The sequence below is a fragment of the Sturnus vulgaris genome, chromosome 7 (assembly GCF_052056855.1).
Source record: "Sturnus vulgaris isolate bStuVul1 chromosome 7, bStuVul1.hap1, whole genome shotgun sequence".
Taxonomy (NCBI): Eukaryota; Metazoa; Chordata; class Aves; order Passeriformes; family Sturnidae; genus Sturnus; species Sturnus vulgaris.
In genome coordinates this window covers 23378416-23403845 of record NC_142249.1, presented here as the reverse complement: position 1 = coordinate 23403845, position 25430 = coordinate 23378416, and the positions used below count along the sequence as shown (strand labels likewise).

Genomic DNA, 25430 nt, shown 5'->3' with positions numbered 1-25430 from the left:
GTATGAGAGCACCATTTGTCTCACACTGCAGGCCTACTAGCAATGTTACAAAAGTTTGGTGCCAACATACAGCATGCAACTAATTTAAAATGCTGGAAAACACTGTGTTATGGTACTGTCTTATATGTTACCTCCTTCAGAATTTAATTTTAGGGATCTATCTCTTTAGGGATGTCTCTCTTCTCTGTAAGACACCTAACTACATAGTTCAGGAAAGATAATAATTCTTTCGTGAAAAATCCTGTTATTTTAAGATGTCTATTGTTCTACAGTAGGCTGATGATAAGAATATTAATGTAAAAAAATTAGAAAATACTTTGCACTTCCCACATCAGAAAGTCATACATAAACTGTCTGCTTAGCTCCTGTGAGAATGGTAATTGTACAGCTGGTGTCCTGAAATGCCTTCTCAGCTGCAGAGAGGAGCATGGAGAAATAGTGAGTCACACCACCAGCTTTTGATGTGAAACTTTAAATTCTGGCATCCGTGGCACCCAACTTATAATTTTCAATATACTTATGGCTGGGAGAGCCCCATCATCACGTGGGAAATTCACAAATGTAAACGAATATCATGTACGATTTTATGATTACATGAATTCAATTAGTTTTGGCAAAAGAAACTTGTAAGAGTGAAAGAAGCTTTAGCAGCAATGAAAACATTTAGCTGACCAGTACTACTTCAGACTTAACACTTCAAATATTAAAAAGGACAGTGAAAAAAAATTCTTTACATTTTAATTTATAAAGTAGAAAAGCATAGAAAGACTCATGCTTCATGAAGGACAAGCAAACATGATTTAATAACAACACAGACTTAGTACAATGAGATGGAAATTATTCCATTGACACTCTATAGCAAAGACAGTTTACTACCTGAAACAAGGTAACCTACTTTAAAAATAAAAACACAAATCAGAAAAAAAAGAACAACAAAGCTCATGGAAGAATTATGATTGATCAAAAAGATCTCATTAGCTGTCACAAGGAAATATTACTTGGGTTTAATTCCATTTAGCATAGAAGAAAGTGAATCTATTCAGTAACAATTCACCCACAGCTAAGAAAAAATCAGCTCGTACTAAATCTAAACTGATGAGAAATATTTTCTGTAAACATTATCAGGTACTTGGAGAACAAATAAATTATCACCCTCAAAGCTGACACTATGTAGAGAAATGAAAGAAGAGTAATTCTCACACTTCTAATTGTTTTACAACTTCAAAAAACACAAAACATAACCAAAAAAACAACAACAAAAAAAACCCAGTAATATTTAAAGCATTTATTTTGGAAGCACTGCTTTTAAAAAGTTATTCTTGCAAGTATTAGCACCATCTAGTGACACTTACAGATCTGTTAAGCTGGAACTCTTGAATGACATAGTTTTGTCATTGAAGAAGAAGATAAAACCCATGCCCATTAAGCAGCATAAAAATGAAGTATCATTATGCATCTAGTTGGCATGAGGAACCACAAGGATCACAATAATGCAAAAATTAACTCAAGTACATGTTTTGATTTGGTAACAAAACATTTTCAAAATTATAGTATTGATATGACTGAGGATACTCATATTACTCAACCTCAAATTAGTCCTATTCTATAGGCACGTGAATCTATTTTTATATATACTTATGTGTATATGTATATTTATACACATAGATACATGAATCCTTGATGTTAAATGAACTTTGGAAAACATCACAAATCACCAAAATTTGACAAACCATGACAAAATCATCAGTCATATACTGAAAAGAAACAGAGGACTAGAATGATAATCAGGTTTAGAATGTTAGTTTCAATTCAATTTCAGAAATAATGAATAATATTATAAATGTAAGAGTTGAGCTGCAATATAATTTCCTTCTTCGTCAATCTTGAAATTTTTACAAAGAATGCCTAGTTGAATCTTTTTAAATCCACTCTTGTGGATTTATTCGTGCAATATATTTCAATTACAAGACCACATATTGCAACAGTTACAATTAAATTGTATCAGTTACAGTTCAGTCAGAATAGAAAATTTTCTTTGACTCAAGATCCAGTAAAAGGGAAGCTTTCAGCTCTAAAGAACAGTTACTGCAAAATCAAAGACAGAATTAATAAGGATCTTTAGATTTAATAGCAGAATTGTAATACAGAGATATCCAGACATACTTTCTGTCAAGACTTCAATAAACTCCCATACTATAGTATGCTAATAAATATACATGAAAGATTTAAAAATTAATAAAAACTAAGTTAAATCAATGAAACATGGGAAAGGTTTATATTCCAAAACATTTAATTAATAGCTTTTAAAAAGCACTGCAGATTAAGTTAAAAAATGCAACCTGTTTGGTAGGCTTGCAAGTTATTCAAGTAATGTCTACTGAAAGGCACCTCTGAGATGTTGTGTTTCAACAGCTGAAACTGAAGTCTTACCTGAAAAAGGATGGCAGCATAAAATCAAGTGTATAAATGCAGCTATACAGTTTAAAATCTTTAGTGCATCTCAAAACAAGAAAAATCTTTGTCCTGCTCTCCTTTAAACTGTGATATATGGCTCACTATGAGATGTGCCTGATCTAGTCTGGAGGTTGGTGTGCTCCCTATGGTGGAAGTGTGCTGTTGAGTAAAGAAACATTATTAGGGGAGCAGTAGAACATTTCTCTTCCATGGCTACATTCCTGCGGATGCAAGACAGTCATGACAAAGCCAACTGCCATCACCAGCACACCAAGAGCAAGAATCAGGCAGGAAAGGAGGTTATCTGAATGGCTCCACCGCTCCTTGGACAGCCTTAGGTAACACGCAGATGGGATGATAAAAACAAGTGGGGTAGCACTCAGAACTCCCTGTGTGTGAGAAAGAGCAATAGAAAAAACCTCATAAGCATGTTTATTTAGATGTGACGAACAAAAACCTACATTTTTAAACAGTTGTTATTAGACTGATGCAACAGTAAAAACAGAGGATAAAGGCCTTCTCCTGTGTTGCCATACGAAAAACCTTTTCAAAATCCCAAATAATATGCAAAAACATCTGTTAAACTATTTCAAATAATGAAGATTTAAATAAATTGTTTTGCTTTGCTGATACAGAATAATATTTTAACATTGCAAGAAGCATTTAATCTTATTACCCAAAGTTTCTCAGCTCAAGAGATAGAGTCCAAACATAGTTCTTCAATACTTGAACTGATTTAAAATATTTAAGATAATTCCATGGAGGAGTTTAACTAAAACACTGCCTTTAAAAGGAATAAATCTTTTTGAAAAGTGGAAGCATCATGTAGCACTTCAAAGAATTCTGATCAGTTTTGACATTTATAACCCAATTTAGGTTGACTTCCCTATGAAAGCAATGCTCCTTTTGACAGAGTAGAACCTTTCCTCTCACTAAAAATTCATGTCCTTTTTAAATGCTCTTTTAGAAAGGGACAAACAAAAAGCACTGTTAAAGATTCTTTTTATAGTAAAGCCACTGCAGATTAGCATATGAGTTACATACCAAAAGGGAGCAATTTTATGTAGAAATTTTGAATGTTTATTTTGTTACATATTTAACAAACACTATGTTTCAATTTAATTATGGCAAGATAGTAATCCAGCCTAAGTAATAACTTTACATCACCATTTTTTACAAAAGTTCCAATATTTGTATGGTTGAACCTCTTAAGAGCGATCAGTATAGACTGAGAAATAGGCATAACCACTAAGTATCTTCTCCATGAAGATTAAGACTTAGGTCTGTGAAGTAAAACAAAACAGCATCCCAGTAAAAGAATAGCAAAGCAAACTCTGTGGCCCTTTGACTCCCACATGACCCAATAGCTTCCCTGGGGAATTATCACCAGGCAAACACAATGGCTTGTGTTTTGTTCTAAAACCAGAAAGCAGGGAAAGAGTAAGCAGGGTCAGAGAAATAGTATCAAATGCCATCTGTGGTGAAGACCCAAAAGACAGCTCTTCTGCTGGACAGAAACACAGCTGAAAAGACACATCACCTTTCTTTCATATGTAAATACTCTGTCTATTCATTTTTTCCTACTGCTGGATATCTAGACTGAACAATCTTCCTGAGCATCATTATTACATCCCATAAAGACCTACAGATGTATTGTCAAATTCTCTCTTCAAGAAGAAAAAAAACAAAAAACCACAAGCTAAGAGGTACCCATGCAAATGCCTGGTTATCAACTTCTATTTGTAACTGAATAAAGATATCAGTTTGCCTACTGACTAATTGTTTAGGGGAAAAAACCACTGCATTGATGGAATGCTTGCTTTTGAGGGAATTGTATCTTTCCAATGAAATATATATAATATATATACATATGTATATAGATATAATCGTGTATTTCCATCTCTGTGGTCTAGCTACTACTGGCTCTCTCTTTCTACCTCCCTTTTTGGTTTTAGCTCCTTTGTATCAAAGCAGTCACTAAAATCTGCCCCAGTGTTTAGTAATTTGTCAACTTCATCAGAAGCAGGGACTAGAGAAAGAAATGCCAAGTTCAGTACCACTATACAGTCTGGGTGAGTATTTTAGTGATTTCTGCTGTGACTTAAACACATTTTGTAAGTCATAGCCACTTGCCTTATCTACAAAACTTCTAAAACCCTCCCCAACCATACGACTTTTACTGCTTGAAGTTCCTTTCACCTTTAATTATCTGTTTTTGAAGCAGTAATTCCTTCTTGTAGCACTACTGTTGACTATGTCAAATTACGTAAGATTTTCAGTAGAGCTATATATTTTACAAAGTTCTGATTAATAAATGATGTATTAAATAAAAGAGTACACAGGTTCACTTACATTCAGCTCTAAAACTATTCCAAGGCAATCATACACTAATGATACACCAGTCGCCACAGCAATGATAACTACTGTCACAACAACATGGAAAACTGTTGAGAGGCTCCCATGGAAAAACACATTGGCAATCACCTGAAATAGAATCACAATTTTAAACCTTGATTTTTCTCCTTATGTTATCAAACAGCTTACTCTAGACCTTCTAACCTTAGGAAACTAAAGGAATGGATGAGAATACACTGGCTGAATTTTACTTGCCTTGCTTTAAGAAAACATCTTCATCTGCTTCCAAAAATAACTCATAATAATCATTGCTAAAGTTGCAGAACACTTGCCAAACTGACTTAGTTATACCGGCAGGATTTTAGGATTTACTCTTTTCTCATTTTCCCTACATTTTTTCATTTCCCTCATTTTTTCATTTTCACTACAGAATAAATCCACTTATTTATTGAATTAATAGATTTCCTATATGGAGATACTTCTAAAAAGCCAAACTATTAAGAATGAAATTGAATGTCCCCCATACTCATTGCACATAGCAGGATAAAATATGCTACTATTTATCACAGATTAATCATAGACTTCAATATGTATGTAGCTACAATATGTATAATAATGTGACAATATTATTAATTTATAACAAGAGTGTTAAAGGTAAAATGTAATAAATTCTTACCTCTCTAGTCACAAAACATTCAAGGGGGAAGGTCAGAATTACAGTAACTCCATAACAAAACCTTCCAAATGTAGCAAGGTTGTCATCTCTACAGTAGTTTTCAAATATATCTCCTGAGGTACAGCAAAACACCAATTAGCTTTAACTTCACATTATTTACCTATATTTGCAACTTGGAGTTACTGGAGATTTTCTGATCTCCTCTTCTGACATATAACTAGAAACTAGTTACAGTCACAAGTTATGTCTGGGAACAACTTTCAGCTTATACTGCTGGTAGCAGTGTTTTTACCTCAAGTAGCATTTATCTTCAAAAAATATTTTAAAATATCAGAGTTTGTCATCTGTTATCTTTCCCATAACACAGATTTTTTTTAATAAGATGCCAGTGTTTGATTAAATAAATATGTGACAGATTCAGAAAGAAAGCTTATGTGTAAAAGACAAATTTTCCCTAAAAACTCCTAGAACAATTACATAAAAAAAGGTGAGAGTTACTTGTGGAGAACTGCATTTCCCTGATAGTATCTAATCACAGCTAATAAGCTGTAGAGAAGAATTTCAAGTATTCTGACCCCAAAAGCCCATTATAAACATATGGATTATTACCTAGAAAATCTTATATCTAAAAACAAAAGCATCACTAGAAAATTCAAATCGTCTTGCTTGGTGTTTACCACAAAGAATCTGTAATAATGATCTGTGAAGCACAAGAGACAGTGCAAGACAGTGACCAGATGATCTATCAGTTCTCTTTTATATGATTATGATGCTGTCTCACGATTTACTACTTTAAGGATCACACTGAAGAATCAATAGGGTTTACTTTAAACAGCCAAAAGGTTTTGACATGGGAGATAGAAGGTGAGATGGAACCTCCTAACACAAGAGTCATAAGCAGAGGAGGAGCTGCAGACAGAGCTTCCTGTACCTGAAAGTTCTCAGCCAAACCTACAGTACATCTAGGACAGTGACTTACTCTGCTGGAGTAAGCACTGGAGGCAGGAAAAAAGAACAGATAAACCAGGAGTCCCCGTCCTACATTTTCTCTGTTCTCAACTAAATGCTGCTGCTCATCAGAAAAGGAAAAAGCTTGGAAGCCTCCTCCTACAATCCAGAATGTTACTATTAAATAACAGAAAATATGCTTGCTTATGAAAATGTGTATTTCCCTTGAGGAAAGTAATGCACTGAAACCAATTTATACCTTGCTCTTATGAACATACCTTTTCACTTCAACAGAATTATGTTAAATAGCGTGATGCAACATTGATTTTATATATTTATGTGTATTCATAGACCCTCACAGAGGGGACAGTAGAATTAGTAACACCAGAACAGCTGTTGCAAAGATAGGAAAGATCTCTAACTCTAGAATGCTGCATTAATACACAGAGGAAAAAATGTAAGAAAATATACACAGATATATACCACATACCTCATAGGAATTTTTTTTCTTACTGCTCTCTGCTGCTGGACCATTGGGATAAATCATAGCTGTACAGTCCTCAGAGTTTGAATGATGGAAGTATTCAAAGGGGACTTCCACTGGTGAGGCTTATGCTTAAGAATCTGCCAGCTATTAGCATGTAGCTGACATTTTTGGACCCCATTTTGGTTGTTGGGTAACTATGAGGAATGTCCCATTTCTGCCCAAATATAGTTTAATTTTTGCCTTTTTACAGTCACTAAGATGTCTACATCTTAAAAAAAATCAGGCAGAAAGGCATAAATGTAAGGATTATAGCAAGCACCAAAACTGAGGGATCCAGCAGTTTACCTTCTGTGTATCCTGTAAAAGTCATATATCCACAGGCAGCGAACACTACACTGATGACAAAAGCAAGGGCCACAGACGTATGTGTGACTCGAGACCAATTCTTCAATGTGGGTTCTTCCAGAGACTCATATATTAGAAAACTGTTATGATGGCAGATGAATGCTGGAACACATGACAGTTTAAGCAAACGTATGAGTTCATGCATAAACACATAGAGACACAGCACGGTTTGAATTCACTCATTATTAAATACAAACATTAATCTTGCAATGAGTGGCAAAGATAAATGGTTTGAACCTTTGCTTGCTTAGTTGATTTGATGAAGGTTTATATCCACCCTGAGATTATTCTGATTACATTATCCTTAAATGCTATGCCATTTCCCACCCTTCACATCTCCATTCCACAGCTATTTCCTCTTTGTGCTCCTCTTTTACTTAAGAATCCAGCAGCAGATTTGAGAAGTTTTGGGTTTTTTTAAATCTACAGAGCCATTTGCTACTTCCAAACTTCATATGGCATCCATTTCAGGCAGCAGCAATCATTGGGAGGCCTCAGATTATCACAACATTAACAAGAAATAATATGCCAGATCCTGCAGGCAGGAACAGATTTCAGAATGAGGACTTTTCTGTTGGAGGTTACCCAAGGGAATGCAGAATGATCCCAGTCCCCTCAGTTTATCAGTTAGATGAACTCAGTGATGCAGGGGCTTTAGGATGACCTGCACAGGTGAGCTGGACTCATGTGCACACTGTCTTTGCTAAGTGGCAAGCCTCTATGGCCAAATGGACAATGGATGACATTAATGTTTTACACAGTAACAATGACATTGATATGGATCATTCAGTCAATTTTTTTTTTCGTACACCAGTTTAACAGAAATATATATAAAAAAATCTTGGTTCAAAATATTAAATATTTTCTTACAAAAATTAAGTAATTTCTTACAATTGATCTTGATATTAGGAAAAAAACCCAGCAAAAACAGCAAAAAACACTTACCAAATGACATCACTCCAATGGCTTGTACTGCATTTGATTTTGCAAAAATCCATGCATTTTCTGATTTGGGTCTAAAACAGACATTTAAATAATTACCCTCTTTTCAATTACCAGTTATTAAAAATTACTCAAGTAACATGCTGTAATACAGAACTGCTGCTAGACAGATCTCCAGAATTCTCTGAAATAGCCCCACTGTTTATCAACAAGCTGAAACCTGAGAGATATCTTTCTCATTTCCCTTGTTTTGATTCAAGTATTTGTGTAACCAGTGTTTACAGTCAAAAATGTCAGCTTTGTAAATAAATTCTTCAAGTCAGCATATACCAAGAAACAGCAACACAGAAGGTAAAAGCTGTTACTGATTCTGACTAAGGTTATCTCAACTGAAAATGTCCTCTGCCTATTTAGAGGCAATTTCTACCTTTGAATTTAAACATGTAATCCATGCAGTCGAGAGATATCATTTTATTAGGCTACAAATCAAGTGAAGGACTTTGCCTTTTTTTACATTTCTTCTCACTGTTCCTCATAGTAAAGAGATTCTGCTGCTTCCCAAAACATGTAAGAAATTGCAAGAGAGTACATGGAGACTTTTACAGTCAGGCAAGAATGTAATATTCCCTACACATCCTCCTCTAAGATATGCTCACAGATTTGTACCTGTAAGTAATTGCAATGCTCAGAAGAGGACCATCAGCAAACTTTGTTAAAAACCATTTACTGCATGAACTTCATCTTGGAATAAAGAGCCAAAATGAAAAAAACAGGGAAGGACACAAAACAACCTTTTCCAGAAATACAATTTGCTAAAAACATCAAATGAAATTCACAAGTTAGTTAAATATTGAATTTGTAATATTAAAGCACACACAATGAAAAATAATCCAGCGAAGCTTGCTCTTAAAAAGTTGGCTACTGCTAACCTTGATTGCTCTGTTTTTATTTAAAGGGAAAGCTGCTGTCACCTGAGGCCTTAAGAGGCTCTTTTCCTACTGCCCTAGGAAGCAGTATGGCACTCAGGCCAGTTCTGTGAAGGGAGCAATGGCAGCTTCATCTCTCCCTCTCTTTGGTGATCTCTCCCTCTCACTGTTTTGACAGCTGCAGTGGCATATGCTATGCTAGGTTTCTTTGCTTTCAAATGTTTAAATTGCACCTCCATCCCCTAAAAATAAACAGATTAAAATAAAAGTAATAATAATTTTAAAAGTAGAAAAAAAATTTGCATTTTCCTCTTTCAGAATTAATATCTTACTATTTCTTGAGTTCAAATAGTCAATCCTTCATTTTCATATTAAGAAACCCAGGTTTTAAGTACCCAATGCACATTTGGTTCAGACTTAGAGCAGCTTCTCAGCTCTTAAGCTGTGGTTGTGAAGCTTAACTTTGAAGTTAGCAGAACCTGAACACAAAATCAAGTTCCCCTTTTTTGTCCTCAGGTACAGTATACTGTCTTGAACTGCTGTAACATACTGCTTGGAGCCTTAAGCAGATGAATATAGCTCTCCTAAAATATCCTCAGACTCAGCAAGTAGATGTAAAGTACTATGAATGAAATAGAGCTATCTGGTATTTGTCTTGAAAAATAGGAGTTCTGACGCTCTGTAGCTGCTGTTGCTCTATATATAACCTCCTTTAATATTATAGTGCAACTGATTTCAAATCACCACACCTAGCGATTTGTCTGGAAAATTAATATCAATAATTTTGAATGTAATATCTTACAGGAAAACATTAATATCTGATTGGAAAATCTGCAATAATATTTAAAAATAAAAAGAATATAAAAGAAGCTAACACTACATATTTCAAAATAAAAAGAATATAAAGGAAGCTAACACTACATTTGTTCCATTCTGCAACCACTAGAGGTCAGCTTAGATAATAAACATACAAAATGAAAATTTATTTTATATTTTCCTTTGACAGCAGAATTTATCAGTTTTGACTCTTTCCTAGTAATAAATAAGTTAGATTATCGAATAGCTTATAAACAAAAATATTTTTAAATGCACAGAAATAAAGAATGCTTTTGCCTGAAACACACTTAATTTCTGTGAAAACAGTATATTCTGTGCAATGTTATAGCTATGAGCTCCTACAAATACATATTTAAAAAAGAAATTCAGAAAGCACATGAATTTCACTTGAAACATTTTTAATAAAGTGGCCAATTAATTAAAAAAAAACAAATCACAGGAGCTGTTTTTTCCCTTGCACAGTGTTAGTTTATGCACTAGCAATATGCAACAGACCAAGAGATTGCTTTGCTTTACCAATGAATGACAAATCAGATTAGGAGTATTATTTGGGGGAAAAAATCCAAAAGAACAAAATCCTGCTTATTTAGCAGCCTAAGAAGATAAATTCCTTCCATTCTAGTTGCAGAATAGAAGAAGAATTTCAGATCCCTGATTTGAATATTACCAGCAGCTTGCAATGTTCTGCAATGTATGCTGGTACAGATGTGCTATGTTCTTCAGTAACTCATATAATGTTGCATGCGCTTTGAAAATCTTTTTCATACCATGGAAATAGAGGGATCTCATGCAGTGAAAGCACACAGCCAGAAATTTCATTTCTGAGTGTTTGGAACTGAGAGTCAACAGTTCTAGAGCTGTGATCACATCAATAAGAAATTACCCCCCAAGATCAGTCTGCAGAACACAAAGACTTATGAAAAGTTCCTGGGAAAGGGTGCAGATGACATGGAAGTGTCTATATAAAACAAGACTTCATAGAAAGACTTCTCAGAAAGAGAAAATTGTGTCAGAAAACAGTAGGTGTTAGCTATGGAAGAGCCATATAGTGAACAATCACATAAAATCACTCACAGGTCAAAGGGCAGCTAATGGAAACATCATCTGTCAAAGTAAATATACACACATTCATATAAATATATGCATCTCTGTAGGCAGATGCATACACACACTGAAAGAATATCACAAGAATACAGGATAACTTGTGGTTTTTCAATCCTGCTGCCACTGGTCAAAATGATTTTTTTTTTTGAGGGGACCTTTATTCTGACCTACATTCTTCTTAGGAGTTATTAGGGGAAGATTTTAACTGCTGCTTATGCAAGAATAGCATTAGCTGTGAAAATCCATGAATGACAAAACCAGCTAGCTCTCTGCTTCTCAGTGTATAAAAGCACAGGCTATGTCTGCATGAACAGGAGGTTTGTTCATGCTGAAGAATTATTAGTTGGATAAAACAATGAAAGATAATAGAAGAAATAAATTTTTGAACTAAATGCACTTGCTGACAGCTGTATGGACATATTGATCTGTATATGATATATCTACCACATATAGTAGAAGCGGAAACACAAAGTAAAACCTGGGATATAATTTACCTGTAGTTCTTGGAACAAAAATAGTAAAAGATTGAGTAAAAAGACAGTCTAAGGGAGTTCCCATACAGGAAAGAAGTCTAAGCTAAAACTAAGACAAAAGCAAGACAGAGACTGAAGGTAGTGAGGCCTAGAAATGGAGAAGACCTAGAGGGTAAGAAAATAAAACTTTAATCAGTCTTCAGTATATGTAAGTAAAAACAAACCATAATAAACATATTAACAAATTCTGAATTCTTTTTAAAATATTCATGTTTATCTATATAAGAACAGGGAAACTGAGAAAAAATGAACCAGGCAGAGGATAAGACATCCTAACAGGGTAAGCACCCAGATCATGAGTAAGAGTTGGGCAAATTTGTTTGGCAGTCTAAGATGACCTATCTTTCACTTCTTCTAAAACACTTGCAGCATAATAGTGCTCATCTTAAGATCAATGCTATACAAAAATATTTTTTGTCATTTATATAGAAATGCTGCAGCAGAAGAGTGCATGACAAGCAAAGTATTTTTAATGAAGAGAAATAAATATCCCTGATCTCAACCAGCTTGTGGCTATGAAACACTGGCTTGAAAAAAGAAAGGTGATTTCTAGAGAGGAGCTACAAGTTGGAATAAGTAAAGGACTTCCAGTGTTTTGGATTGAAGATCATTGTCAAACTGCCAAGTTTAGGTGCAAACCAGCAGTTAACAATATAAGCCAGAATCATCTCACAAATTCATTCAGGTTTAATTCAAGGATTTAAACATTAGGAAATTACTTGTAACATTTCAATTTAATTCTATTCTAAGGTAAAATGCCTTTCTAGGTATTTTTGAACTTTAAAAGTTTAAAGATACTAAAAAGTTCATAGATGTTGAATATAACTTTAATCAATATAATGGAAAGAAAATGAGCACAGCTCACATTAGCCTTGGATTTGATATTAATCAAAGTCATCTTGTGAAAGAACACAGATAAGGCAAAGCCATTATGTCAGCCCAACTTAGACACAGCTACTTCTACTCTTCTTTCCTCCTTAATGAATTACTTAACAGTTCTGTAAATACAAAGTAGCTTACTTGGGTTTTTTTAATTTCATCACACATTAAGTTTACCTTTCATTACTACTGTATTTTTATATGTAGGAAAGAATCAATTTTTTACTTTCAAGTTTTTTTCCTGAGCCCTTGGTGTTTTATTTCTGTGCTCAGCTGCCAGTTGAGTAATTCTCACGTCCTCTTTATGTGTAGCAGATACTCCTGAAGTTTTTCATAGACATTTATGTATTATGGAGACACTGACATCACAACATTCTTGCTAAAGAACATCAAATTAAATTAAAATGGCTCCTCTTTACAAGCTACATAAAATATTTCTTTTTACAGCAAGGTGCTAATTTCAGGTTTGAAGCATGAAGCTATTCCATGCAGTATTAACATGCTGCACTTTGCAGTCAGAAAGAATTCTTGCCTATTTTTTCTGATCACAATAAGTAAATATCCAGCCATAAGAAGATGGGAATAAAGATGAGGTCAAAATATATTTTTATCCAACATAAAATACAGAGAATGAACTCTTAATAATCCAGAACACTGGATTCTATCTGCAGGTTTATTATGTCATTCAGTTAACAATAATCATTTGGATGATAGTTATCAAAATCAAAACAGGAAAAAGAAGTACCTCAGTTTTATATTTGTCATAAAAGGAAATTAAACCAAGTAATCCCACATCTTAAATACATTTTGTTTTTCTCATGAGAACATGAAAATTAATATTCCTAAACTGTCCTTGAACAACCTGCCCCAAACCCAAAACAAATAAAGAGGAAATCAAACAAACAAAAAAAAAAAAAAAAAAAGAAGCAACACTCAAAACCTTGTAATTCCTGTTTAAAAATAGTAATAATCTTGTTGTTTCTCTGATGGTCTAAAATATTGCAGAAACTTTCAGATTACTGCAGAAAATATCCTTTATTGCTTTGTTGTCCAAAAAGAGATTTAATTTTCAACTAGAGCATGGATTGCATTTAAGCAAAAAAAAAGTTTTATCACTTCCACATAATGATCTTGTACCTCTCAAAGAGAGAAGAAGTGTTCACTTTGAAAAATCTAAAGGTAAATTAAAACTGATTATTACTCAGAAAGTAATTATGAAGCAGGAAGATATCCAAATGGGATTCCAGTGGAACCTGACCTAAGTCCAGTACTTTTGAATGTATTCAGCAATTACTTGAATGATGGAACAAAAAGCAAAAAGTGTCCTTAATGGAAAGCATGAAATGTGCAATCAATACAATCATGCTAGAGAATCATAAATATGTTGGTAAATGGAGAAAACATGTAATAAAGCAGCAGTCAATTCTGTAAAGACAAATTTTACAGTTATGTAGAAGATAAAAAGGCTTCACAAGAACAAGGCAGGGAGAACAAACAAACAAAATCCCAAACTTCATGAGAAGAGTATCAATGAAAGGAAAATTCACCAGCAAACAGTTTTGCAGAATACCTCGTGTTTGGTAGTTCTACTAGACTGCAAACTCAAGGCACATTCATGCTATCATGCTATTTTCCAAAGAGGCTAACATCAAACTAGGTTCCATAAATAGAGGCATGACAATCCCCAAGGGATACAGTTGGAAGGGACCTTGCAACACTTTGCATTTAAGACACATCAATGTTTTCTCCTCCTCAGAGGGAATATCCCAGGCAGGTGGGGCACCACGATTCCACTTTATTTTGCAGAAAACTTAAGTCAGCCATTGAGCATGATTAGAAGCACAGGAAATGACAAAAAGAGAAACCCTAAAGGAACTGTGCATGTTTAGTCTATAGAAAGGATCCCCAAAGGGGGAAAAATTACAGCTTTTTTACATGTGTTTTTCAAGCACTTGAAAAAGCATAAAGAGTTTCCTGACCACATCCACTGTGGTTAGGCCAAGAGGCAACCAACATGAAATGGACTCATACACATGTAGGAAGAATTCGTAAGAAAAGGCTTAGTTAAGGATTGGAATGGGAAATCATGGAATTGTCTAATTTGTTCTTGACAATCACCTGTCATCAGTGGCAGACACATAATCAGTTCTGCCATATAAGCATTGTAAAGATTAAATATTCTTGTCCCCATCAAGCCCTTATCCAGGATTGTACAAATTATTTTCCTATATGACAAATACAAGGACTGTGCTTTTATAATAATAATTTTAAAAAATCTCTTTGGGAACTCTGACTTCTAATGTATTTTATTTTAATAAGGATTCACAGTAAATGTGTTAATTCATTTGTTTCAGTTGTAGTATGATGAGACCCATAATAACAGTAACAGTAATAACAGTATCCTTTATTTTCATTGCAAAAAAAAGTCATGACACTATACAACAAAACAGAAGAGAGTTTTAACAATTAAAGTATATGTCTACGTCTAACTGTAAAATAAAATTAGCAAAGGTAGTAGAAATAGACATTAACAGAATGTTGGTGAAGAAAAAAAATTACCAACTCTTTATCAACCAACTTGCTAGATGCATTTTTGAAAACAAGAAGTGTAAAGGCAGAAATGAAAGTCTCTAAAGAATTAAGAAGTAAAACTTCAAGAATCATTCAAAACCAAACAGCATGTATTGTAAGAAAAACTAAAACCATGCATTCCATATTTTCAGCGCATCGCAACTGTGCAGAAGAAATGTTACCATAGTAACAAGGTTATCAGTAACTATTATATATAGCTTGTTCCTTTCTTAACAGGGAGTTTTGAGATTAACCTTTTAAATACCCCTTTGATACACAGTGTGAAAAACATGCTGCTCCAGAAATATGGTGGGGAGGGAAGTTCCATACTGTTCTGAGAGACAGATTTTGTGGATGATAGACATCATCATCTGGTACAGCTTAAGAAACTGCTATTCTAGGCATCTTCCTACCATTAAACCTGAATACCCTGCAATTAACCCATGTATCACAGCAGTAATACAAATGAACAATTGTGCCTAATACTGATGAAACAATCCTGGTGGAAGAATCTATTTATGGAATAAGGGCATAAGTACCACCGTATAGGCCTGTTCCAATAAATAAAAAAGCGCATTCAGAAATAGAATTTGTCATCTTTATTAATATATCTATACATTTAAAGGATGAGAAAAAAGACAGCCTTTCTAAGCCTTTAAGGAAAAATAATAGATTCATAACACTTTCTTGCAATATAATCAAAAAATATTGTCACAACACATACTTATGTGTACTAAATTGTCTAGAACACTCCAATGTCCAATGTTAAATACTATCTTCAGAGTAAGCGTTTTTCATATTTTCATACTATATAGTTGTTTTCTCAAATGACAAAATAAAGATTTTATTATTGTGTTGTTTTAAAAAATTCTCAGGGTTTGTATTTGATTTTTATTATTAATTTGTTATATTTATCTTATCAGAAAAAGAAATATTCCTAACATAGTATCTATTTTAATGACTGTAAATATAGTCTGACAATAATGGAAAAATTTTTTAAAAAATCTCAAATGACAGACAATCTCACATGCCAATTCAGGATCCACCTGCTATTGTTATCCATAATTTCCCATTTATCTCTAGAGGTTTTGAGACTTTCTCTATATTTGCTCATACCCAAGAGAAGAAAAAATTTAAAAGGATGAAGTATATTTAGCTGTTCATTTTGTATTATTGTTGATAGAGTTTTTTCAACTACTTGTGTGTTCCAAAGCAGGCATGTTCCACAACTATGCATGCAAATGCAATAGTGAAATAACTGTTATATCTGAACAGTTGTTCACTTTGTGGCAAGTGTAAGAATACTCACACTTGGGGACTGAAGGTTACTGTTCTCACCATCACAATAATCAGGATGACAATGGTTAGAATCAGAGAAAGAAGAGATACCTGGAAAGGTAAAAGCACGACTTCAGTCAGTAAGCTGCTGAAAGGTTGTTCCTTGAGCAACATAATCATTTGTTAATTATTTACACAAAGTTATGACTGGCACTTATTTTCAATGGCATACAGAATAACAAACCAAAAATCAACTGCTGTTGTGATTTACCTTTCCCAATTTTGCTATGTCTCGATATAAAGATATAGGTAAGGTAAAGATGATGGTGGTAACAAGAATTATGAAGTGACGGTCGGTAAGCACGTTATCCAGCCCAACTAAAGCAAAAAAGAAAATAATTTATTTCTTTAAGAGACTAACTTGAGGAAAAGATTTGCTACATTTGAAAGGTCAGAAGTAATAAACTGTTGGTGATCAAGCTTTTATTCCCTTTACTCAGCCTAACAAACACTGAAAACTAGGCATTAACTACACTGAGAAAGCCATGGATAGCATGGGCATAAACACAAGAATTCTGAAAATTCAAACCAAATGCATCACATATGGGAAATATTAAATCAAAATTGCAATGTCTGGATTCCTACATATAGATTGGTATTAACCTCTTTCATCACGTCTGGGGTCAATGCTGGGAGACTGCAAGTAAAAAATTTTACTACTTCTTTCTACCATTTAGTCTTGAGAATTTTTTGATACTCTGAGTTGACATCAATTACTGTGCTGTTTAGGATAGCATTATTCTGTAAGAAATGGCCTAAAATAAGTTAATTTTGAGGTTTCTTTCGAGCACCTCCTTTCTTGCCATCAGCCAGCTTCCACTTGCAAAGTAGATTGCCATGTGAAGGCAACAATGCTGTTATAATATTCCATGCAATCAGTGGGATTTGTTTGCATAACTGGTGGGTTTTTTCAGGCCAATGACAACTTAAAATAAAACATCTTCAAGTTCCAGTGAGGCCACCATAAATCATTGGCCTGAGTGCACACTTGATAAATAATTATGGTTGGAAAGTGACCAGCAATTGACATGGAAAATTCAGTGTTCTGTTCCCTCTTTTCTTTGGGAGATTATAATGCTTTCCCACCTTTTTCCAGGCAGGTATTCTACCAGACAGATAATAAGATTTGCCATGCCTCTATTACAGAAGTCATATTATATATAAATTATTAGATATACACTGTCACAATCAATTTGATTGGGTATTCAAAGAACAACAGAGTGTGACAAAACTGCATCCACGCCTTTCAGGTTTCACATGCTGAAAATTACAGTTCTCCTGTGGAAATGAAACAGTTCATACAAATACGCATTTCCACTTCATTACAGACATCTTTTCTCTCAATTTAATTTCCCAGTGAAGAATGCTTTAACTCAGCTGATTTTGTGCTAAAGTAGATATCAAACACATACACAAATTGCTCCACTGATGCTGGTTTGAAACTTAGGGCACAGGAAGGGAAACAAGGGGCATGAGTTAAGAAGCATTAAATTCATTATAATATTTGCAACTTATCGAGAATTATTCACTAGATGAAGTATAGTTTCACTATTTAAATTATTATTATAGGAAATATCTTTAAAAAAATTTGCAAAACTCAATAATCTTGGATATACACAACTGTGCAAGACTCACTTCTATCTGCTTAGTATTTCACTGAAGCATCTGGTCTCTTCACTGACACTGAGTCCACTGATAGCCAAGGACTAGGATTCATAGTTTTTATTTGGGAAAGGCTTATTAAAGAAAAAAAAACAAACTCAAAAAACCCCACTCATAAACATATGCTTCAAGTACTTAATTTGAACTAAACTTAAGAGTAATTTACAAGCTAAATTACAGGTAATTCCAAAATACTTATGCTACGCTTCTATACAATACATAATCCCCCATTCTTAAAATTTTTAAATGCATCTTACCTCCAGGAATTCTCTGAAAAACTTTAGTTAAAGTGTCTCCTGTTATTATATTGTAACTGATCATAGCTTAAAGAAAATAAGTGTTTTGTTAGTGTAAGTCATATCCAAAATATTTGATTAATACTGAATTCATACATTTTGTAGATTTCAGGATTATATGCCACTATCCCTCTAATATGAATTCTAGCTAGCAGCAACAACTTGTAAGTTTCAGGTTTAAAAAAAAATTATTTAATGCAGCATTGTTTATTTTTTTTAAACAGGTACAACCTAAGCAATAATGCAGCCTTATAAACAAGGCCATTGTGCTGAGTGGCCACATAAGCTTACTTCAGAAGAGGATAAAAAAGGCTTTCTAAAACTGTTTGTTTCAAATAGCAATTCTTTGTCAGTTTATTTTCAAATGATTGTTTCTATTTAGTAAATTTCCTGTGCTAGTCTAAAAATCAGTTCCGCAACGAAATGCAAAGGACTTTCTAGCTCATGCAAAAAGTAGCTAACTCTTTAAACCAGAAAAACACGGAAAAAAGAGATTAAGATATCAGATAGGGACTCCCTCTCATGTAAGTGCTGTGGCCTTAGCACTCATATTTCATTCTTCTCTAACGCTACACTAAGAATGACTAAATTTGTGCATGTGCGTATATGCACGCACAAAATATATTTATACACTCTCGTGGTCCTCAGCATTTAGACAGCATATATTTACTTACTGACCTTAACTACACGTAAATATTCAGTATTGTGAAATTTTAAGTCATTAACACTACTTATATAAATTAATTCAAACACTTACAAGTGCATAACCATAGCTCCATGGTAAGGACTGAGACCTTTACAATTCTTTTTTCGTATTATTGATGGAGTAGTTGATTTATAAAGGAGTGTAATTAAAAGTGTAACACTGCTGCCTGCAGTAACAGTAACTTGACACCCTTAAAAATCTCAGGTATCTGTATCCAGACCCAAAATAGGAATTTTGATCTGTGACTCTGTGATCATGAAGTCCAGACTCCTAATATCTCAAGTCATCAGATGATTTCACACATGCAGCCCCATGTGTGAAAATATCAAGATTATTTCAGATTTGAATTAATTATGTTGCAAAAGCAGGAGACAGATTCAGATTATAACTTTATTTCAAACTTCTGGTCTAAAAAATTCCTGCCCAGATTATACCTTTTTGTTCATTTACTATTTCTTCTTCGAAGGAGTCTTGACTGCCCAGTTTCCTAGTACCTCGTTGGTTACAAGGCTGAACTAATGCTTCTGCAGAGCAATGACAGCACATAATATTCTAGCAAGACCTAAACAGTGGCTTCCCCAATTACAGTAACATTGCATCTTTGAAAAAATACTAATTCTGTACACTCCTAAATTCATATTTTCCTTTTGTTTCAGACACATCAGCTTTGTGCTCTGCTACTCAACCTAGAACAGAATCTCCTTTGCTATTTTCCTAGCTACTTTTGTCATTAATTTTCATCTGTGTGATGACGAATTTCTCTGCTATTACATTTCAGTTAATTTCTATTATTCTGATCCTTCAACTCATTGAATTACTCCTCAGTCATTTTTCAGAACTCACAACATAAATTTAAATTTTTTAAATAGCAAAGAAGCATACACAGTATGTTCTTTATATAGTTCTTAATATTTAATCAGCAAAACAATGAAGTAATGTGAAAAAGCTTGTTACTTATAGAAGTTAAACATTTCTATTTTATGTGATCTTACCAATAAATGGATATAAAAACTGGAGAGTTGAAAGGATTAGATAACCTACAAGACCATAGGTTTTTTTGACCAGCTCTTGATAGGTTCTCGTACTGGACAGATTTCCTCCTTTGATCAGTAATATAATGGAATAATCTGTTAAAATATAAAACTACTGTTAAAGACAATATAAGCCAACTTGTGGTTGATTACTTTTCATCTTCTTTCACTCTTCTAAAAAAAAACCAGCCTGTAAGAAGAAAAGCAGTGGCACTAGGAAGACCAGGGATGAGAAATCTCACAAAATCTTTCAACCCAGGAGCTATAGGCTCATACTGGGAGAAAAATACTTAAAATCATAGTACAATCAAAGGTTTTCATTCTGTGGTCTATTTTTAAACAGTCATATACAACCCACTCAAGATTCAGTCTCTTAATTAGGATAAAAACATGGACTCAAACAGGTGATTATGGGGGCAAAAATAAGAACATTCTTTCAAAGGTTACCTTGACCAGGAAACTAAGGCTTTATGAAAACAAACGCAGTCAAAAAGCAGCATCATATGTTGTACTGTGTAAGTCTCTATTTTTACTAATCTGCTTAAGGGATTAGTGAGGTAACAAAAAATTAGTCATTTTTATTGTCATAGATATACTTGTTTAAGGTATAATTAAACTTAAGATCAGCTAAAATATTGCATGACTAATTTTATCTTTACAACAGAAATTGCCTTTAGAGTACCTGTGATATAGGCAACCACAAGCAAAAGCAGTACTCCTAGAGGAAAACCTGCTTCCTTCATCGAATATGGCAATCCTGCAAAGCAGAAAAGGAGAGACTCTACAATACTCTTTCCAAATATTTATTTGTGAGAATTAAAATAAAGAAAAATTCAGATTTTAAAAAATGCTAGTCATCTCCCAAATTGAACCAGCATGCTTAAACCTCAAAAAGATAATTTTCAGTGGACAAAGTGTTGCTTAAGTATGAAGCTCAGCCAGCACCTGCCCAACCTCTCTGATCATTATGGCCACGAGACTCTGGGGTATTTATCACTAAGGTGTGGCCTCAACTGACACGTCTGCATTTTTGTAAAGTAAGCAAACAAATACAGTGAAAAATCTTTAAAAATAGCAGCAGAAAATAAGGAATCAGTGTTATTCTCCAAGTGGATAGTCATACATGAATATACAAGGCTCAATACAAGACAGTGAAGAAAAGTAGACTTACCTATAATGCCTGATCCTATGATTGAATTAATGATGTTAAAGCCAGCTGATGCCAGATCACTGTTTCCTCCTTTATTCTTGGGCTTACTAAGGAGGGCTATTTGGTCATCTGTTTCTACCTATTTCAGGAAGACAAGGAAAACACTATACATGAGAAAAATAGGTGAGAACAACGATTTTGCACAGTCTATTAAAGATTTTAAAAAATTGTCATAGACTCAGATTTGTAGAGGTATTTTGATAAATAAATCCCCTTTTTTTCAGTGAGAAATCAAAGGGGTATTAAGCAGCTAATTCCTCTATAAGTCTGACCCATAATCTTCTGTAATTATCTGGAAAATAGTAAGTGGAAGGACAGAAATATATATAAACTCAGAGGTAGGCTGCTAAACAAAGACATTCTTAGTCATGTTTTAAAGGCAGAAATGTGAATCAAGTATTTTTGAAAACAGCTTGGCTAATACAATTAGTCAGTAAAAAAAGTTTCTGAATTAGGGAAATGAAATTAATTTCAAGACTTACTAGTAAAGTATGCCAACATCTTAACATACTCTAATCCAAGGTTTTATCCAGTATTTTAAATATTTCTGTGTCATTCAATGGTTTAGTTAATTACGAATAGTTAATGACACTATAAAATCAGCTAGTCCCAGAAAGTTTCTGTGGGAAACAACCAAAGTTCAAAGTACAATATGTAGCCAGTAGCTTCAAAAACGGATGTTTGTATCTTCATAAAAGAACTTTTTAATAAACATGCAGTAACCCTCTCCTTAGATCACCACTGTGCTGCCAGAGGAACATTTTAGAATTGTCCATTAGAAAGACTGTATTTTACCTGAAGCTGTGAAATTCAAGGGAGGAACAAGCATTTAATGAATAAAATGCTTGCCTGTGTTCTGTGTACTAAGTTTGAAGGTAAAACCATTATTTCATGGATGCAGAAGCCTATTTAACATACATAAAAAGTAGTAGAAACTCAGACGCTTGTCACTAATATTCCTGGAAAAAAAATTAAATTACTGAAAAATCGAAGTCATCTGTAGATAGACACAAACTGACAAGCATAAGACTGCCTGCCTCTAGTAGGGCACACTTAAGTGGAACCTTTAATCCTTAAGCCACACTAACATAAGAAGGGTAACACTGTCTCAGATCAAAGGCCAGTATAGCGTGGTATCCCATTTCTGAGTGATGACCATGGAAGGTGCCTAGGGAAACGCATAAGAACATAGGAAATAGCTAGTTAGCAAGTAACTTTCCTGTCCCAGCTTTCCTCAGCTTGTATATTTTGGACTTCCCAAAGTGGTTGTGTTCTTTGTGCATCACACTTCTTAATGGACTGCTGCTTGATTTTTCCCTTTATTGAAACAGTCTATAAGTTTTAGAATCTACAATATCATGTGTCAGTGAGTGCCACGTTTTAATATGCACCCTAGGAAGAGACAGGTATTTTAATTTAATTTGCTCTGAATCTACCATTCAGTATTTTCACTTGGTGTCTCCAAGTCTTTTGTGTCATCACAGACAAACTAACCACTATCTCCTATCCTCCTCATATCACAGAGTTTCGTAAGTGACATTCTCCCTCAGTTGTTTCTTATTTAGATTTGTGCTATATTTCACTACTGATTTCGGCAACAGAAGCATCACTGACATTCTCTCCTGAAATTTTAATGCTCTTTGCTAACAGCACAGTACAGGTGAAATTGCTCTGAATAGAACAGTCCAGTTCTCTCTCTTCAGTTATTACAAGAAATTAACACAACGCGCTTTGCTAAGCCCTGGTCCCTTTCCCCGGTTGAAAGGGACATATTTAAGTGGGGAAAAAGAAAAGGTAACAAAAAGTTGTGGCACGGGTGAAACGGCTGCTGTGTGAAGAGCAGCGCTCCCGAGGGTGCCCCTGGCCCGCAGATAGGGATGGACGCCAGCCCGGCCAGAGAGCTGTGCAAGGCGGGCGGGGTGAACGGGAGGCGTCTGCCCCTCGCAGGGTCGCCTCCTGCGGCCCCCTGCGGCCCCCTGCGAGCTACGGGCCAGCCAAGGCCACCCGCTACGGCAGCGACAAGAGCGGGCACGGCAGGAGACGGGGCACGGCAGGAGACGGGGCACGGCAGGAGATGGGGCACGGCAGGAGACGGGGCACGGCAGGAGACGGGGCACGGCAGGAGATGGGGCACGGCAAGAGATGGGGCACGGCAGGAGACGGGGCACGGCTGGAGACGGGGCACGGCAGGAGATGGGGCACGGCTGGAGACGGGGCGCTCCACGCTCTGGTGCTCACGCGACACCCAATTTCAGCCGTGCCGAGCAAACGCCCTTCGTTCCCCTGCCTCACACGGGTGAGGCCCCGACACCGCATTTCTCCCCCTCGTGGTACCTATGACTCTTTCTTCCTCCTACGAATTCGGGGGCAACTGAACAGAGATGGAAAGTCCATCGCTGTCGCCCGCTCGCCCGCGGTGCGGGACGTTCCAGCGGCAGCCGCCGCAACCGGCCGCGATGCCCCTCTCACCCATCCCCGCCCCACGGGCGGCGGAGCGCACAGCGGAGTCCGGCGGGTGCCGGCGGGCTCGCCGCGCCGCGCACAGTCCCACACCTGGCCTGTCCCCAGTGTCCGCCCGGTACCTGCTGAGCGGCGGCCGGCGGCGGCTCCATGGCCGGCGGGCCCGGGGCGGGCGGGCGCGCCGCGCTCCTCGCGGCGCTCGCGGCGTCCGGCACGCGCTCCCCTCAGGCGGGCTCGGAGCGGTCCCGCGGCGCCCCCGCCGTGTGGGAAAGGCGGTGAGCGCCCGGCCCGGCCCGGCCGCGGCTGCACGGACCCGCTGGATCGCCGTCGGGAGCGGGAGGAGCGCCCAGGGCTGGCACGGGCGGGCGGGGGATGCGAGGAGGCGGCCCCTCCTCCGGGCGGTCCCTGCGCTGGAAACATGACAGAAAGTAAGCGCTTCTCCGCCTTGAATTTGTAAAACTTTGAGTTCGCCCAATCCTTGTTTACCCCGAGGGCACCAGGAAAGCTTTCTCGGTGGGATGTGTAACAAAAACCAGGTCCGATGTCTTAGCTGCTAATTTGTGGTTGCTTTTTAATACCTTTGTTGTTGGCAAGGTCTCACTATTCTCAGGGATGGTAATCTCCTGTAAAGAGTGATGAATTAGATATAGAACATACTGAGGTTCTAGTGAAAGTATAGGAAAAGGCCGAGCGAAATAAAAGATGCAAAATGACAGTGCTGAGCTGAGACCAAGCAGCGTCTAGCAGAAATATGCTTTGGAAATGTGGAACAAGCCGCACAAAGAAACATGTATCTTAAACCAAAACCCGTAGGAAGTTGTAGGCATTGATAAAAAATTGGAGGCAGTCATTAATTTCATGAAGTATTACCGGACAAAAAAGGTAGAACCTACAAGAGTGAAAAAATTGCACCTAACTTCGGGAACTTACTTCAATTACTGGGGGGCATCATCAGAATGTCGGCCCAAAATTTTCAACAAGATTGAATCATTATGGAGAAAAATGCTGAGAGATGACAACTAAGTAGCAGAGAAAATAGAGCGTGTTAATTTCCTTTCTATAGTCTTAAAACTCCTATAGTTGATAATACTTTGCTAGGGTAAACTGTGGTCGTTAAAGGAGCACATGTGCTGTGCATCAGTAATTGTGTCCTTAAAGATCTATGATGCATATGATTTAATATGGAGAACAAAGTGCACATAAAGGGCATATATGACATTTTTGTTCAATAGCTTAAGCACATTAGCTTCAGCTCCTTCAAAAAATCTCTAATCATCTCCATGACTAGCTACAAGCTGACATGTATTCTTGTGTAACTAGTCAGATGACATGACTCAGCAAAGAAACTTTGAGAGGCCTAAGATGCAATTCCCGTGATTTGTAGCAATGTTATTTTCTTTCTTGGACTATACAAAGAATTTTGTGTAAAACCAGAGAATTAGGCTGTTTTAAAGCATACTATATAGTATGTTTTCAAGATAGTCTTCTGCCAGATTCTTTATGTTTAGTACTGTAGCAATTTCCTCACAAGGCCTCTGTATCTGACATTCATGTGCTCTATAATAATGAATAATGTGATTTTAATTCTTGTTTGGAGTGTGCATTCGTTA

The 25430-nt window shown here is 35.9% G+C and overlaps 1 protein-coding gene across 3 annotated transcripts; it reads right to left on the bottom strand.

Annotated features, from left to right (window-relative positions):
* Window positions 1-779: 779 nt before the first annotated feature.
* On the bottom strand, window positions 780-23991 carry SLC38A11 (solute carrier family 38 member 11). 3 transcript variants are annotated; one of them, XM_014880858.2, is made up of 12 exons: window positions 23943-23991; window positions 21322-21439; window positions 20833-20907; window positions 20112-20246; window positions 18375-18440; window positions 16667-16773; window positions 16427-16506; window positions 8271-8341; window positions 7266-7427; window positions 5486-5598; window positions 4807-4938; window positions 780-2843 (listed from the first exon to the last, which is right to left on the bottom strand). In XM_014880858.2, the coding sequence occupies exons 1-12, from the start codon at window positions 23970-23972 to the stop codon at window positions 2598-2600; spliced, it is 1335 nt and encodes a 444-aa protein (XP_014736344.2). In that variant the 5' UTR covers window positions 23973-23991; the 3' UTR covers window positions 780-2597. The 3 variants fall into 3 exon arrangements, with proteins under 3 accessions (XP_014736344.2, XP_088024254.1, XP_088024255.1); XM_088168128.1 differs by lacking the exon at window positions 18375-18440; XM_088168129.1 differs by lacking the exon at window positions 7266-7427 and having other exon boundaries at window positions 23943-23990.
* Between the last annotated feature and the right edge of the window lie 1439 nt (window positions 23992-25430).